General features: G+C 42.0%; 1 protein-coding gene across 1 annotated transcript in view; it reads left to right on the top strand.

Moving 5' to 3' along the window:
- The window catches only part of LOC109903858 (glutamate receptor ionotropic, kainate 3-like), a 122735-nt gene that overhangs the window by 68201 nt on the left and 36339 nt on the right, over positions 1 to 18195 (top strand). Inside the window, exons 4-9 of the mRNA XM_031791476.1 lie at positions 224 to 405; positions 3924 to 3977; positions 7265 to 7435; positions 8414 to 8557; positions 9309 to 9416; positions 12232 to 12345. Coding sequence (XP_031647336.1) covers positions 224 to 405; positions 3924 to 3977; positions 7265 to 7435; positions 8414 to 8557; positions 9309 to 9416; positions 12232 to 12345 — 773 coding nt within the window. The remainder of the gene's footprint in view (positions 1 to 223; positions 406 to 3923; positions 3978 to 7264; positions 7436 to 8413; positions 8558 to 9308; positions 9417 to 12231; positions 12346 to 18195) is intronic.

Genomic DNA, 18195 nt, shown 5'->3' with positions numbered 1-18195 from the left:
GCTTTCCGGAAACTTAGGATTTGTAATACTCTACAGTATATATTTTGAATTGTGATACTTTTGTCTGATAAATGTGATATGTGTAAGATCAACCACCAAACAACTAAATGACACTTTACAAGAAGCAAAATATAAATTTTGTTAATTGTTCTTGATATGTGTGTGTTGACAGTTGAATGATGTTGTGCGTGGCTGTTAGCTTTCTGATGTTTGTTTCCTAAAGGTCTTATTAGACTACAGGAACTGATAATGGCCCCCTCCAGGTATAACATCAGGCTAAAAATTCGCCAGCTCCCTCTTGACGGTGAGGACACCAGGCCTCTCCTCAAGGAGATGAAGAGAGGACGGGAGTTTCGCATTATTTTCGATTGCAGCCACGAAATGGCTGCACAGATCCTTAAGCAGGTGAGAGCCTCACTGGCACTGTTCAGAGCTGACATAATTTAACTGATCGAAGCTATAGACAATATCAAATTCATATTCTGCGTTCACATACATTCTGGAATTGGGCTTATTATAAAGCGGTAATATTGTCTTCGGAAAAAATGGTTCTGCTTTTTTGGAAAACGGTATTGTAAGTGTCAAAATTGAGTTTTGTAAATCAGTTTTTCAAAGTAAATATTATGTGTTTTTCTGTGCTTATTTTGGTTGCCATGATATGTATTGCCTTTTACACCACAGATGAAATGCTGTCATTTGATGTTCTAACTCGCACACCAGGAACACTTTGTTGATTTTAATATTGATATTGAAGCCCATACTGTGGTTTCTGATGAAAATTGCTTAACTTGGCTCATGTCTCTTCCACTGTAATCTGCATACAGTGGTTACAGATGCATATCAGACCAATAAACTGCAAAATATAGACCATCACAGATTTACAGCATGTGGTGAGGAGACGTCTTCTTGAGGCAATGAATGGCTTTCTAAGAACGTAATACAAATACATTTTGACATAAGTAGTTCAGTTTACGTTTGATTTTGTAAAAATGTGTTGATGGTTGAAACAATAGAATATATTCAAAAGATTGCTGGCCTTATGCGTCATACCCCTTCTGTTAGATATGACTCTTCTGAGGACGAAGAGATATTCAGCAACTCTTAGTAGGATAATGGAGGTTGCATCAAAAATGTATCTTGTATTTATAAAGCCCTCTTTAAAAATAGACATGTATAACACTAATCCAATACTTCTGCAGTACCCTACGTTTGGAGTTTGCTGATAGTCCCTGGCCTCCCCACAATGCCCTGCTCTCTACCTGTCTGTCTGCACTCTGCTGCCTGTCTGGTGTTCTCACCTAAAACAACCTCCCCTCGTCAGTTCATATCCCCCCTCCAGGTGTAGAGAAAATAAATGGAAAACATGGCAGACCTTCTGTCTGGACCTGTCCCAGAGCTATATCCCAGGTGTCTCTTAAAAAGCGCTGACCCCTTTAGCGACGGTTCCATCCTGGTAGTACTTTTTGTCACGTTTCTTTAAGTGGCTCGGCCACCGGGGGAAAGAGAGACAGATGGAGGCCAATGAAATGAGGTTGATGAGGATGTAGTAGAGTCAGGTGAGGGACCCAAAACAGGTATTTAGTCAGCCACCAATTGTGCATGTTCTCCCACTTAAAAAGATGAGAGAGGCCTGTAATTTTCATCATAGGTACACTTCAACAATGACAGACAAAATGAGAAAACAAAAATCCAGAAAATCACATTGTAGGATTTTTTATGAATTTATTTGCAAATTATGGTGGAAAATAAGTATTTGGTCACCTACAAACAAGCAAGATTTCTGGCTCTCACAGACCTGTAACTTCTTCTTTAAGAGGCTCCTCTGTCCTCCACTCGTTACCTGTATTAATGGCACCTGTTTGAACTTGTTATCAGTATAAAAGACACCTGTCCACAACCTCAAACAGTCACACTCCAAGCTCCACTATGGCCAAGACCAAAGAGCTGTCAAAGAACACCAGAAACAAAATGGTAGACCTGCACTAGGCTGGGAAGACTGAATCTGCAATACATAAGCAGCTTGGTTTAAAGAAATCAACTGTGGGAGCAATTATTAGGAAATGGAAGACATACAAGACCACTGATAATCTCCCTCGATCTGGGGTTCCACGCAAGATCGGTGAGCAAAAATCCCAGAACCACACAGGGGGACCTAGTGAATGACCTGAAGAGAGCTGGGACCAAAGTAACAAAGCCTACCATCAGTAACACACTACGCCGCCAGGGACACAAATCCTGCAGAGCCAGACGTGTCCCCCTGCTTAAGCCAGTACATGTCCAGGCCCGTCTGAAGTTTGCTAGAGAGCATTTGGATGATCCAGAAGAAGAATGGGAGAATGTCATATGGTCTTATGAAACCAAAATAGAACTTTTTGGTAAAAACTCAACTCGTCGTGTTAGGAGGACAAAGAATGCTGAGTTGCACCCAAAGAACACCAATACTACTGTGAAGCATGGGGGTGGAAACATCATGCTTTGGGGCTGTTTTTCTGCAAAGGGACCAGGACGACTGATCCGTGTAAAGGAATGAATAAATGGGGCCATGTATCGTGAGATTTTGAGTGAAAACCTCCTTCCATCAGCAAGGGCATTGAAGATGAAACGTGGCTGGGTCTTTCAGCATGACAATGATCCCAAACACACAGCCCGGGCAACGAAGGAGTGGCTTCGTAAGAAGCATTTCAAGGTCCTGGAGTGGCCTAGCCAGTCTCCAGATCTCAACCCCATAGAACATCTTTGGAGGGAGTTGAAAATCTGTGTTGCCCAGCAACAGCCCCAAAACATCACTGCTCTAGAGGAGATCTGCATGGAGGAATGGGCCAAAATACCAGCAACAGTGTGTGAAAACCTTGTGAAGACTTACAGAAAACGTTTGACCTCTGTCATTGCCAACAAAGGGCATATAACAAAGTATTGAGATAAACTTTTGTTATTGACCAAATACTTATTTTCCACCAAATAAATGTATTAAAAATCCTACAATGTGATTTTCTGGATTTTTTTTCTCATTTTGTCTGTCATAGTTGAAGTGTACCTATGATGAAAATTACAGGCCTCTCTCATCTTTTTAAGTGGGAGAACTTGCACAATTGGTGGCTGACTAAATACTTTTTTGCCCCACTGTATAAAAAATCACACACTCTACTCCCAGCCATTTAATGAAAATTACATTTGGGCGCTATACTTTCCATAGGCAGGTATTCATCCAACAATAGCGGAGATCCTATATCAAAAAATGGTCATGCCTTGGAAATCATTTTTCCCTTCTGACATCAGTATTGATAGTGTCATTCATTTTCTTTGTAGTCGGTAGGTGCGGTAAATGGAGAAGAGACTTCCACTTCCAAAAAACACAGCAACTTATTTGCATAACCTTGGGTATTCTTCACAACAGATGGTACAATTAAACAGGAAATACTGCCGCCATGGGAACGTAGAAGATTTGAATGTAGATTGAGTGAAACAAGTGGTGGTTATAATGGGGGGGGGGGGGGGGGGGGGAAATAGGAGGAACAGATTACTGCTCACTTCTTTGATTGAAGGCCTCCTTTCTCCAGGGAAGGAGTCATGTGATCAGAACAATTGCAAACCCTTTAAATGCATGGTGTCGAAAAAGCCCTCAGGCAGCTAGAATCACAACTTGCTTTTACTTTATTATCCAAGGGTCACATGTGGCGCCATAATTGCAACAAAAACAGCATCACGAACTTGGCAACGACGACGGTCAATACACTCATTAAGACCTGTGGCTTTTCTCCCATTGCTCCTGAACAGCTTCATTGGTGTTCGCCGTTTGCTTGCCAATGTTTGTTTTGACTGTGGATATTGATTGCAAATTACCCCAGCGTGACACAGTGACCTTCTTCATTGTCTTGTCTCTCCATTCCTCTCCTCCTCATCTCTCCCTCTCTCTCCCCCTACAGGCCCAGACAATGGGAATGATGACAGAATACTACCACTACATCTTCACCACTCTGGTAATTTACAATGCTTGCTAATGCAAATTGAGTCACATTTCCCCCCCCATCTCCCCACCATTAGATTGTTTTGATGAATGCCGCTTAATTGCCGATGGGGGTTTGGATCCGGTACACAATACCAATTTTGTTTGACTAACTGGCAGCGTAATGGAGTCTTCAATAATCCGCCACCTGTAAACACTTCTATCGCTGTTAAAGTCTTTCAAATGGTAGCACAAAGGCAACAGATTGGAAGTAGATGATGGATTTATTTAACTAGGCAAGTCAGTTAAGAACAAATTCTTAATTTCAATGACGGCCGAGGAACAGTGGGTTAACTGCCTGTTCAGGGGCAGAACGAATGATTTGTACCTTGTCAGCTCAGGGATTTGAACTTACAACCTTCCGGTTACTAGTCCAACGCTCTAACCACTAGGCTGCCCTGACGCCCCAAAATTTAACCTATTGAATGACCACTAACACGTTAGTGTTTTGATTGTAGCACAAGCATTTTTCAGTTAGTGCAGCCTTGTCCTTTCCACCCTTTTGAGTGCTGTGGTCTAATGGCCCCTTTTAGCTAGATGTCATTTTGTTCAAAATAAGCACAGTTGTTTACCTTCTTTTTTTAAAAAGATTTGAGTCGCACCACAATTCGAGTAAGACTTTGGCTCAGGACATGTTCATACTGTATATGCACATCCTGTGTCCTTTCATCAACAAACTATTCCTAGTTCCACCTTGAATATCCCCTACTGCCATATTGAATTTGGAGGACGTCAGAAACACTAACTCACAATCCCGAAACACATTACCAGGAGACGACAACCTCCCTCGGGTGTGTTATTGGGTCCTGTGCCCAGTCTGTTCACTGCTCCCAGCAGAGTACAAGGCTGGGCAGCACAGATTGAATCTTTCTGTCTGGTGACAAAAGGACAGGGCAGGATTAATACAGTGGTCCCCATGGTGATGGTGCTGTATGTGTTCCTATTGGGCAGAACTCTCTCTTTCGCTATCTGTCTCTATCTCTCTCGCACACACTCACACGCTCGCAAACACGCACTCACACTGGGGATCAGGAGGATGGGGGCTAGACAGGCCCTAGCATGATGGACTTGGCCAGTCTGTTTTGATAAGACAATATGACATACAGGGCTGGGTGTGATGCGTGTCATCTTTCATGCTCGGCAGCATGGCAAAGGCATCGTTCTGCCATGCGTCGTCATTTGTGTAGGCCTATCCCAACAAGCGTTTTAATAGTACCCAAGGCTGTCTCTGTCACACTGTGTACGTATAAACCAAGTGTGAGAGGAACTGGTTGAGTTATTGACGGTAGAGTACTTCGAATAAGATATAAAATATACAGACACGCATTTTAGCTTAGTATCTATTATAAATAACAGCTGCCTGACTTGAGTGCTGCACTGCAGCTACTGTACATAACATTTCTCAAAACATAGGATTTTGGGTTGGCAGGTAGCCTAGTGGTTAGAGCTTTGGGCCAGTAACGAGAAGGTTGCTGGATCAAATCCCCGAGCTGATGAGGTAGTTAACCCACTGTCGTCATTGTAAATAACAATTTGTTCTTAAATGACTTGCTGGGTAAAATAAAAAAGCAGTCATACTGACAGTCATGCCATTTCAAAGATTCTACCTGAAATGATGAATACATATAGGGCAACAATGTTCCCCTTGATAATGTTCATGTTTATCATCCTGGGGACACCAAATTATTAGAGCGTGAACAGGTAATACCAGAATGGTAGCAGGGTAATATAGCAGCAGCCTTGTCCTCTGGATTGAGGCTGTCATAGCTTCAGCCCTTTACACCCTACAGGGTTATCTCCAATAATCTGGGCTGAGAACCTTCCTTTACTTCCTGTTTTAGTGTATTGTCAGTGATATGGAGCATTCTGAAGGTACAGAGGCACTGTGTGTGTGGTACTGTGTATAGTCTAATGTTGATTGACAACTGTAGTTTTCAGAATTTCAGAATTTTCCCAGTCAAGTAACTGAATTCAAAGATTAATGCAACTCTCATAAATGTTGCACGTTTAGTTCAAATCCATTACCTGCTGGTATTTTATAGGGTATTTTATACTTCGCAACAGTTGACATTGCCCTCAACAACTCACAATCTTCTAATGGCTGTTTGAATGTGTGCCTGAGTTATAAGATCATTTACATCACAACTTCTTGTCAGAACATTCTTTTTAAGGCACTTGTATGTTTCGCAATAAACCTGGTGCACATAACCTGAAGAAAATGGTTTCCCACAAATGGTATTTAGTACAACAGGGACTTTTTTTTAATCCTCCATGGTAATACATTTAGTGCCATATGAATCCTACTGCTTGTGGAGAGAAAAAAAATCATTTTTTTCTGTATCTGGAGGCAAGCGGTCTTCAGCGTGTGTCTTACACGCTCCCATTCCCCCAGCACTAACCCCACAGGGTGCTAATGAAATATCTATTATGTTCCTCCAAATGTCTTTTCCGAGGCCCCGTGGCACATTCCAACACGATATGTGTCGACATGTGACTTCACACTTGAGCCGGGATGGCTGCCCTAGAAATTACAGTTGCTCAGAGAAATCTGCGTTTGCTTATGGGTTGCGGAGGGACTGTAGCAGCTGCATTATTAATTGGATCCAGCAGATGAAGTGGTTCCCCTTTCAGGCGATGAATGTCGTCTGCCTCATTTACTCAGGGAATATTTAGGATAAGCCACAGCGGCAGAACACAAAGTAAATGGTCATGCCTTCAGGTTTTACTTCTGCACAACAACCAGCTAACACAAACCTTAGAGACATAATAAAAGTATCAAAGCACAGTTTTACCTGGTCCCTCTGTATCATGGTAATTCGCATTAAAGGGTTTCGTTCATGCTTGCAGTTGGGGTTGTGTATAGTCATGAAGGTTCAGGTTGAATTACATTGGAGGAAGCCAATTTGTTACTGCCATGTTAAGGTCAACCTTTTGACATGGTTTCCCATCTAGTAGTTTAAGTGAACCTACCTACCATACCAAAATGCCTCTGTGAATGAGACTTAGTGAATGGTTTTAACCACACTGAGAGAGACTGACACCAATGCCTTGTGTTTGGTTTCATTGACTGAGGCACACACTACACTCAAAACACCAGACCCTTATCCTCCAGACGGCTCAAAGCTCAGTCCTATATTTCACTTCAATACATCTCCCATTTACTATCCTCTCTTCTCTAGCAGTAACAATGAGGCCCCAATCCCAGCCGTCCAAAGCTGAACAAGATCATCTACTTTTTGTTTCATCCCTCTCTTTCTGAAGGATCTCATGGCTATCGACCTGGAGCCCTACCGTTTCTGTGGCGTCAACATGACCGGCTTCCGCATCCTCAACGTGGACAACCCTCAGGTGGCGTCCATCGTTGAGAAGTGGTCCCAAGAGAGGCAGATACCTCCCAAGCCCGACTCGGGTCTCCTGGAAGGGATCATGACGGTATGCTTTTGGTCTTCTGTTGTGGAACTCTGAGGCTGATAGTATGCTAAAATCAGCATGAAATACATCATATTGATATCTATATCCTGCGTGTCTTTCACCAGCCCTGCTCTCAACATTTTATGTCATTAACAACATTTCGGAAGAACATGCATAGAACATTATAGTCCAATCTGTCGTATTACCACTATATTACCACTTAGTAACAGTATTACCACTATTACTACTACTGCTATGTACCACCAATGATGCTAATAATAATGATAATGGTGATACTATTGGGTCGTATTATCATCATAATGTCAGATAAGAAGCGCTTGGAAGCAGGAGGGTCACAGTCTACTAAATTCTGAAGTGCTTCATTCAATGTATTCAGGGGAGTTCATAAATCATTCTCAAATCCCATCACAATGGTCTAAATCCAATAATCACAAATCCCATCCCTGATATTCCAATAAAGCCTCCTTTTACGCTCTAACTTAATAAGCGAGCGTCGCTAATGGGAGATAAAGAGTTATACATGCGCGTGGTACATTCAACATTGAATATTATATTGTTGCAATCCCTCGTTGTTTGTTTATCTAGTCCTGAAATTTGACTGGGGTTCGGATACACCCACACGGCACTCTCACAGGTCTCATTATTAGTATGGAGAAGGAGGGGTTTTATGGAACGGAGTGCACTCGCTCTGTGTAGTATGCACTTTTAATTGCTCCCGGAACTCCGTATGAGATACAAACATCAAGGTAGGCTGCCTTTAATTTCGTCTTACTTGCCTGGAAAGCTTCATATCCATATTTACAAAAGGAATTGAGCTCAAATTCTCGGGCATGCTATCTGGGAAATAAGAAAAATCTGAGCGCTTTGATTTCACTTTGTTAGCTTTTTCTCAAACACTTTTGCTGCTACTGGTGCTAAGGGAGTGGACTCCCCTTGTCCACAGCCCGTCAGCTGAAATAATGTCCCCCTTTATTCCAGACAGATGCTGCTCTGACGTACGACGCGGTCCACATCGTGTCCGTCTCCTACCAGCACGCACCACAGATGACGGTCAACTCGCTGCAGTGCCACCGCCACAAGCCATGGAGGTTCGGCGGGCGCTTTATGAACTTCATCAAAGAGGTGATGCTGAGCGTTTTGTTTTCATTTGATGTTGATGTTTGATCTTGTGTGCGGCAACCATATTAGGATATCGTGGATGCAGTACTGTTGGTCTCTGAATCCATTTGACAAATGCAATTACATTTGGAGAGGAAAGGAACATTGTGTAATCATGGCACACACATCTTACAGACAAAAGCAATGTTATCTGGGTGAATCTCTTATTCATGAATAGTGTCTCAAAGTAATGAACTACTCAAAGCTGTGTTAATGTAATCTCTCCAGCTAAATTCCCTGTATTCATAACCTATTCACAGATGGCAAACTCGCAGTGAGTCATTGTGTCCTGTTTACACTGAAAAGGGAAACTGGTGCGCCGTTCTGTGCACAATAAGTGTACCGAACTACACAAGGCCAGAGCCCGGAGTATAAATGAGGGGAATGTGTTAGCTCCATAGCTCCATCAGTAGCTCCATCATTGCCAACAGACACCACGTGGAGAAAAAGGTTGAGGGCTCTGGTCGGGGGGGGTTATGTGTTTTTTTCTCCCTTGTGTGGAATCAAGCGAAGGAGATGGTCTTTAATTAACACTGTGGTCTGGGGTAAAATGTGTCTGAGGCATTGGGACGTAAAATGTAATTAAAAAGGAAATTTAGCCGAGTGTGTGTATATGTGTTTGTATGTGTGTGTGCCTTTCCGCCATGGTGTTTGCATGTATTCACATGCTTTCATGAATGAGTGTTAATGTGAGGTTGTGTGTGTTTCTCTGCAGTCTCACTGGGAAGGCCTGACGGGGAGGCTGTCGTTCAACAGGACCAGTGGCCTCCGCACAGACTTTGACCTGGACATCATCAGCCTGAAAGAAGAGGGCCTGGAGAAGGTAGCACACCTCATTCTGACCACAATGACTTCAACTATCAAACTAACCACACCTTAAAGAAGTATAGTGTTACGTAATAGTTCAAGTTTTCACTCAGTCTGAGGACATTGCACATGAATGGACATGTAAAATACATGTTTATTTTGTGTAAAATCACCCTGGTGATTTTACACATACACAGATTTATGTATACCCTCCACGATACACTATACTCTCTTTCTCTCGTAGGACATAACATTTGTTTTGCATATCCCCTGTTAAATCGTCTAGAGTGAAAATCTGATATCCGTTCCAGTTTTCTTCTTTAATATGGAACGAATAATGCAAAACGGTCTCCATTTGACAGTACAATTTACCTCCTAACAAGGAAGCCAATGGGCTGTTCAAAAATAAGCAGAAGTTAATGGATCATAAAGCAAATTGGATGAGGGAGACAAAGTGTTAATTGCAAGACTCTAATGGTAATTCAAGTTGTTGCCCAAAATGCTGTTTGCTAATGAGGTGTATAAACCTCACTGTTTTACCCACCAAAAGAAGTCAGAAGTTGGTAATGAAGAAGGAGAATAATAACTTCCTGTGTTATTTTAAAAGGCAGAGTAGCACCCTGCGGACTATAACTGCTTTGTGGTGATATGGGTTTGTCATACGTTATGGAAGCATAAACTCGAGATTAAGTGCCATTATGACTTCCTCAAGCGCTCCCGTATGGCAGAGCCTGTATGAGCCTGTATAATAGCTAGGACAGCTCAGAATATCACTGCAGCTCCAGGCTGGAACAACCACAATGCGCCAAACTATTTCCGTATCTCATTCTTCTGCTGTGCTGGGTCTACTGCTGTGTTTGCACATCTCTGAGACTGACTCGTGTGCTAAAACCAGCATGAAAGACACCAAAATTATGTGTGGATAGCTGTATAGGCCTACTGTGTGTCTTTCTCCATCCCTGGTCTCAAGCATGTTACATATCCCGCAATACTCAGTGGATATATCTGTGGAATCGGCTTTAGCTAACTGTTCGAGACTTTTTGGCCTAATCTGCCCTAATTGAATATTAGCCCGAGTTTGAGCTCATACTGGAATTAGGAGATGTTTCCAGTCAGAGTGGAAAATTCACTGACATGAATAAAAAAGAGGGAAGAAAAAAAGGCAGAAAGCTCTCTTCTCCCTGTAGTTGCACCGGTAAATAACTTTTGAATCGCTTCATTGGCTGTGCACATTTAATGAATTGAGTTAATTGGACACAATTAGTAAGATTTTGCTGGCATGCAGAGTGGAAGACATTGATATTTTTTTAAAGCAGCTCTTCTCTTCAGTTGCCTAGTCCTTTTTGAGGGGGCTGTTTCACACAAGCTGTAACTAATATGCTTTTTTAAAATTCGAGCATACGCTCCTCAGTGGACCAGACAGAAGGACTTTATCAGGTGTTTTTCACACTGGCTGCGATGCACCGTGTTTGTGTACCTTTAAACGGATCCACCTCGAGTGCCAGCCAGCCCTGTGAATATTAAATGGCACTTTGGTAGTTACGCAGAAGGAGAACGAGCGGAGGATGGCGAGGAGGAGAGTAGGGAAAGCGAGTGACTGCGCAAGTCGACATGCAAAATTAGGTCGTTTACCGACAGCCTACAGGACTGACTACTTTATGGTAATGGAATCTTCCAGAGTCGTCACAACAGTATGGAAGGAGCTTTTTTTTGTCCGGAAGGCGCTACTCGAGTGCAACTCCTTGTATTTGCTCTGATCTTTTTGTATTTATCTTCGTGAGATTACTCAGAGCAGAACTTCTCTGCCAACATTATCAAGCTTTTATATTTCCATTGCCGACAACCCCATGCTGGGCTTTCTTTTCAAAATGAATTGTAGGATTTGTGTTTTGCTAAATTCCTAAAAGGCACAAAACTGCAAAGATAGCAGACCTGAAATAACCATATGATAATCATGCTAGGATGCTCATCTAGTTTGCAATTTTTTTATGCTCTGGTTTCTGTATGTGTTTTAACCAGCGAAAGGAGGAGATTATGAAGCCTAAATGGAAGTCTAAAAGGAAGACATTAATTATGAAATTAAATTTGATTGCTCTCCCACAATCTCTCCACTTTGCTCACACACATACTACACAGAAACAAACAACCTATCCTCTTTTCCGGGAATTCAGAGAAGTGCACCAATTACCTATTGTGTGTCTGTTATCAGAGAAGAGTTGCAAGTGGAAAGAATGTTTGTTGTAGGAGTTCGACAAGGCTGTGCTCTCTCTTCATTTCAACAATTCATAAGCTATGATATTCACAAGGTACTGGTATTTTTAGAACAAGGCCAACAGAGGGGGTGACAGGTGACAGTTTGGAGAATCTGACATCTTTTGATACTGAAAAGTTGCAGAAGACAGCACAATGTTTCCGTGTTAATCTTAGAGACTACTACTGAATTACATTGTTTAATTTCGATTACATTTGAGACAATTCAAATTTTTGCATGTTATTTATGTTCCAAACCATAACACCAGGATGAAGTGAAACATAGCATCATAATTTCATCATTCCCAACAGAACGATTTGATTTCTTAGACTTCTCTCCTAAAATGTCAATTCATTTAGAGCCTGCCTCCACATCCCACCACCACCTTCTTCTTTGCACAAACTCTCCCAATAACCTCATGGCGTATACTGTGTCCAGAGGTGACACAGCCAATCAGCTAATGGAAATGTGTCCCGGTGGGCACTAATGCAGCAAGGTGAGCTTGTGGGAAGTCAGGGTCACGAGTTGTCGCAGTAGAGAGGTGAAGTCAAACTCTTACACGCTTTTCATCTTCCTGCAGGTGGGGAAGTGGAGTGCTTCCGGAGGTCTCAACATCACCGAGGTCCCCAAGCGGAAAGGGTTGAACATCACAGACTCGCTGGCCAACCGTTCCCTGGTCATCACCACCATCCTGGTAGGTCAGCTGACTTTGATCAGCCCTTCGTGTAAGACGCCTTTCCCTGAAAGATGCCCTGTCTCTCTCCCTCTACCCTTCTGTCTGTCTGTCTCTACCCTGCCTGCTTGCCTCTCTCTCTCTCTCTCTCCCTCTCTCTCTCTCTCTCTCTCTCTCTCTCTCTCTCTCAACCTTGTCTGCCTCTCTCTCTACCCTGTCTCTCTGTCTGCATGTCTGTCTCTCTCTTGGTTCTTCAGATTTGAGCTTTTCTGCTTGACAAGCTACTCAAAACATTACCTTGGGGGATGGTACTGTATATATCAGTGTCTTATCATTCAATCTTTTACAGGGATTGGCTGAGAAACCAATTTCCCTTTGCGAGTTACAGTGGCTTGCTAAAGTATTCACCCCCTTGGCATTTTTCCTATTTTGTTGACTTACACCTGGAATTAAAATTGATCGGGGGATTGTATCATTTGATTTACACAACATGCCTACCACTTGAAGATGCAAAATATTTTGGGGGGTGAAACAAACAAAAAGTAAGACAAAAAAAAACTGAAAACTTAAGCGTGCGTAACTATTCATCCCCCCAAAATCAATACTTTGTAGAGCCACCTTTTGCAGCAATTACAGCTGAAAGTCTCTTGGGGTATGTCTATATACGCTTGGCACATCTAGCCACTGGGATTTTGGCCTATTATTCAAGGCAAAACTGCTCCAGCTCCTTCAAAATGGATGAGGTTCTCTGGTGTACAGCAATCTTTAAGTCATACAACAGATTCTCAATTGGATTGAGGTCTGGTCTTTGACTAGACCATTCCAAGACATGTAAATGTTTCCCCTTAAACCACTGGAGTGTTGCTTTAGCACTATGCTTAGGCCATTGTCCTGCTGGAAGGTGAACCTCTGCCCCGGTCTCAAATCTCTGGAAGACTGAAACAGGTTTCCCTCAATAATTTCCCTGTTTTTAGAGCCATCCATCATTCCTTCAATTCTGACCAGTTTCCCAGTTCCTGCCGATGAAAAACATCCCCACAGCATGATGCTGTGGGATGGTATTTTCGGGTGATGAGAGTTGTTGGGTTTGCAGGAAGACATAGTGTTTTCCTTGATGGCAAAAAAGCTCAATTTTTGTTTTATCTGACCAGAGTACCTTATTCCATATGTTTGGGGAGTCTCCCACATGCCTTTTGGTGAACACCAAACCTGTTGCTTAATTTTTTCTTTAAGCAATGGCTTTTTTTCTGGCCACCCTTCCGTAATGCCCAGCACTGTGGAGTGTACAGTTTAAAGTGGTCCTACGGACAGATACTCCAATCTCCGCTGTGGAGCTTTGCAGCTCCTTCAGGGTTATCTTTGGTCTCCCTTTCAGGCCTCTCTTGGCAGGTTTGTTGTGTTGCCATATTCTTTCAATTTTTTAATAATGGATTTAATGATTGCTTCGTGGGATGTTCAAAGATTCTGAAATTCTTTTATAACCCAACCCTTATCTGTACTTCTCCACAACTTTGTCCCTGACCTGGTTAGAGAGCTCCTTGGTCTTCGTGGTGTCGCTTGCTTGGTGGTGCTGCAGACTCTGGGGCCTTTCAGAACAGGTGTATATATACTGAGATCATGTGACAGATTATGGGACACAGGTGGACTTTATTTACCTAATTATGTGATTTCTGAAGGTAATTGGATGCACCAGATCTTATTTAGGGGCTTCATAGCAAAGGGGGTGAATACATATGCACGCACCACTTTTCCGTTTGATATTTTATTGATTTAGGAATTTTTCATTTTGCATTTAATTTCACTTCACCAATTTGAACGATTTTGTGTATGTCCATTACATGAAATCCATTTAAATTCCAGGTTGTAATGCAACAAAAAAGGATAAACACCAAGGGGGATGAACACTTTTGCAAGGCACTGTATGTACGTATAATTTACATTTGGAAAAATAACATCTCTAAACAAAGTCCATGTTAGAAGGTTGAAAAAACATGTTTGGCATTGAGGCCCTCTCCGCTACCACCACTCACCATTAATTGAACACCACCTTGAATTTACCTCGCCAATCAGAATCCAGCTTGGATTGTCAAAGGATGTAGTGTCGATCATCATTATGTCACATTAAGATCACCATGGGGATGTGAGGCACTTGCAGTGCAAGGTGCTCATAGAGAACAGGACAGGGAGCCACAATGGACCAGTCTATAAAATATCCACTAATTACATGTTAGGAAATAAACAGGTGTTCTCTCCCACCAGCTTTCCACATTCATTTTCAGATCCTCTATTGTCTATATATAAGCCTGTGAACTGGGAGGTTAGAGGGTCTTTGTGGAGCTATCACCGAGGTGCTGACAATGAACATCCCCACGAGCTTATTCTGGACGGACACACAAGTTATCAACAATGATAAACACTCTCATTAAGTCTGGATTGGAGCGCAAGGCTGTAATTATGACCGAGTGAGGTTTAGAAGAGATATAATCAGTGCCTTCTGGTGCCAACCATGGGGAGTAGCAACTTCAATCACAAAGACAAGAAATAGAATCATAAAACAGGTGGTGTTTAAAGCTGCAGCCAAAAATATATACACAAAATAATAAGATTTAGGGTCAGTTTCTTTGAGCCAGATTAAGCCTATTCATGGACTAAAAAACATTTCCAATGGAAATTCCCCATTGGACATGGTTTTCAATCCAGGAGTAGGGTTTAGGTCCAAACCAGCCACTTGCATGGATCACCTGCATCTTTTGATAGTGTGTGATGGTTTAGGAGTATTTTAGGAATCAACACTTTTAGATTGTTAAAGCAGGTTGAGAATAGAGCATCAGCAGCACTAATATCAGTGTCTGTGTTTTTTATCCATTCTGAGCTTAATGACATTGCATCAAACTGATCTCAGCGATCCGCGAATAAGACGTCTGACAGTTTTATGGTGATATCTTCTCGCATTCTACGAAGAGATTAAGATATTTAATGCATTTCCCAGCCCTCACATTAATTGTTTTCACTCCATTGCCTGTAACTGTGTCTGCATATCTCCTATCCGTTCTCTTATGGACACCCATGCTGCGCTAGAGAGTGTGAAACTGGTTTAAACACTTTGATTTGAGTCCAAACCTTGGGGAATTTAAAAGCGTTGGGAAGGCTAGAAACAGATGGTAATGACTTTTTTCTTTCCCCCTCAACACGCAAACTTTTTGATCAAGATAATTGGACAACTTGAACAAAGTTCTCCACTAAGCTCTTGCTTTCTATCTAAATGCATTATAATCAAGTATTCCTTGGTTATCATTTATTTAAAGGTAACGTCCCTAATTGCAAATGGCCAACTAGCTACATATTAGGATTGAAACCAATTATTTACTTTACATTTATTTGTCTGTCCCTGAGATGGTATTTTGGGAGTAGAAAAGGACATCTGTTGATTGTCAGACTAGGATGGGTTAAACCTGTTAGACGTGTTTTGATTCTTCCACCAAGGCATTTGCCATCAAGACAACACGATTTGAAACAACAGTGATTTCCATATTTTGTCACAGCATTATTTTATATACACTAATGTTCAAAAGTTTGGGGTCACTTAGAGATGTCTTTGTTGTTGAAAGAAAAGCACATTTTTTGTCCATTAAAATAACATCAAATTGATCAGAAATACAGTGTAGACGTTGTTAATGTTGTAATTGACTATTGTAGCTGGAAACGGCAGATTTTTAATGGAATATCTACATAGGCGTACAGAGGCCCATTATCAGCAACCATCACTCCTCTGTTCCAATGGCACATTGTGTTAGCTAATCCAAGTTTATCATTTTAAAAGGCTAATTGATCATTAGAAAACCCTTTTGCAATTATGTTAGCACAGCTGAAAACTGTTGTCTGATTAAAGAAACAATAAAACTGTCCTTCTTTAGACAAGTTGAGTATCAGCATTTGTGGGTTTGCCATTGGAACACAGAGTGATGGTAGCTGATAGTGGGCCTCTGTACGCCTATGTAGATATTCCATTAAAAAATCTGCCGTTTCCAGCTACAATAGTCATGAACAATGTCTACACTGTATTTCTGATCAATTTGATGTTATTTTAATGGACAAAATATGTGCATTTCTTTCAAAAACAAAGACATTTCTAAGTGACCCCACACTTTTAAAGGGGAGTGTACATCACACCCTTTGTCACCATAAGCATAGCTAACCCCACCCTGTGAAGCACGCGTGTTTCCGACCAAGTGGTAAACCCGTGTTATGACTGGTTATTTCCTCCTCTTTAACGGCTTTTCTAGCAGCTTTGTGTCACACAAAGACGTGGCCGATGGAAATACAAAACGCAGAGGTCACCATCACTGGGGAATCAATTACTCTGCTTATGAACAGACTTCATGAATTGTATGTCTGGCTATCGGAAGCAATAAATAAATAGCCCATGAGGAAGTTGACCACCATGTCTTTAAAAAATGCACAGTGGGATATGTATGGGCCCTATTTTGCAGACAGATAGTGGGAGACACTAAATCAAGGGAAGTATCGAGCCATCCGCCATCCTTTCTTTGAGAGTTTAGCCATTGTTCATGCAGGCAATAAGCATCACCTTGGTTACTCTGAGACCAGTGACGATGGAGACAACATTTCAGGCATGTTTCATTTCATTGAAGCATTCTGTTCCTAATCAAGCTTTTATTCAACCTGATATTATGAGGAGCCAGGGAGAATTTTACAGGGCAGTAAAGACCGCTGGCTCTCTGACCATAAACTGCATCGCACTGTACTATACAATGTCTACAAGGGGCAGTGGACAGGGATGTGGGAGGGGGAATGGCCAGGGAAGTTTAGCTGGCTGCAGAGACTATTTTAGAGTGCCTAGATTCACCATCTATTGTAAATCAACGAGACTACATTTCTCCGATTACACAGCATAGCCGTCACTTAAATCAGTTCGATTTCCCTGTCGACACACAGTGTTTTCGGGAAGTATTCAGAACCCTTGACTTTTTCCACATTTTGTTACATTACAGCCTTATTCTAAAATGGATTAGTTTTTTTTCCATCATCAATCTAAACACAATACCCCATAATGACAGAGCAACATTTATTTTTTTAGCAATGAAAAGCTGAAATGTGACATTTGCATAAGTATTCAGATCCTTTATTCAGTACTTTGTTGAATCACCGTTGGCAGCAACTACAGCCTTGAGTCTGCTATGGTATAATGCTACAAGTTTGGCACACCTGTATTTGGAGAGTTTCTCCCATTCTTCTCTGCAGATTCTCTCAAGCAGCGCTGCACAGCTATTTTCAGGTCTCTCCAGAAATGTTTGATCGGGTTCAAGTCCGGGCTCTGGCTGGCCCACTCAAGGACATTCAGAGACTTGTCCCGAAGCCACTCCTGTGTTGTCTTGGCATTCATGCCAAAGAGTTCAATCTTGGCCAGAGAATCTTGTTTCTCATGGTCTGAGAGTCTTTAGGTGCCTTTTGGCAAACTCATGTGCCTTTTACTGAGAAGTGGCTTCCGTCTGGCCACTCTACCACAAAGGCCTGATTGGTGGAGTGCTTCAAAGATGGTTGTCCTTCTGGAAGATGACCAAGGCGCTTCTCCCCCGATGGCTCAGCACTAGGAATCTTGCTGCATCCAGACTTCTTCCATTTAAGAATGATGGAGGCCACTGTGTTCGTAGGGACCTTCAATGCTGCAGACATTTTTGGTGCCTCGACACAGTCCTGTCTCGGGAACTCTACAGACAATTCCTTCGACCCCATGGCTTACTTTTTGCTTTGACATGAACTGTGAAACCTTATAAAGACAGGTGTGTGCCTTTCCAAATAATGTCCAATCAATTGAATTTACCACAGGTGGACTCCAATTCAAGTTGTAGA

Source organism: Oncorhynchus kisutch, linkage group LG2, assembly GCF_002021735.2.
Source record: "Oncorhynchus kisutch isolate 150728-3 linkage group LG2, Okis_V2, whole genome shotgun sequence".
Taxonomy (NCBI): Eukaryota; Metazoa; Chordata; class Actinopteri; order Salmoniformes; family Salmonidae; genus Oncorhynchus; species Oncorhynchus kisutch.
This window is presented reverse-complemented; position numbering and strand designations above follow the sequence as displayed.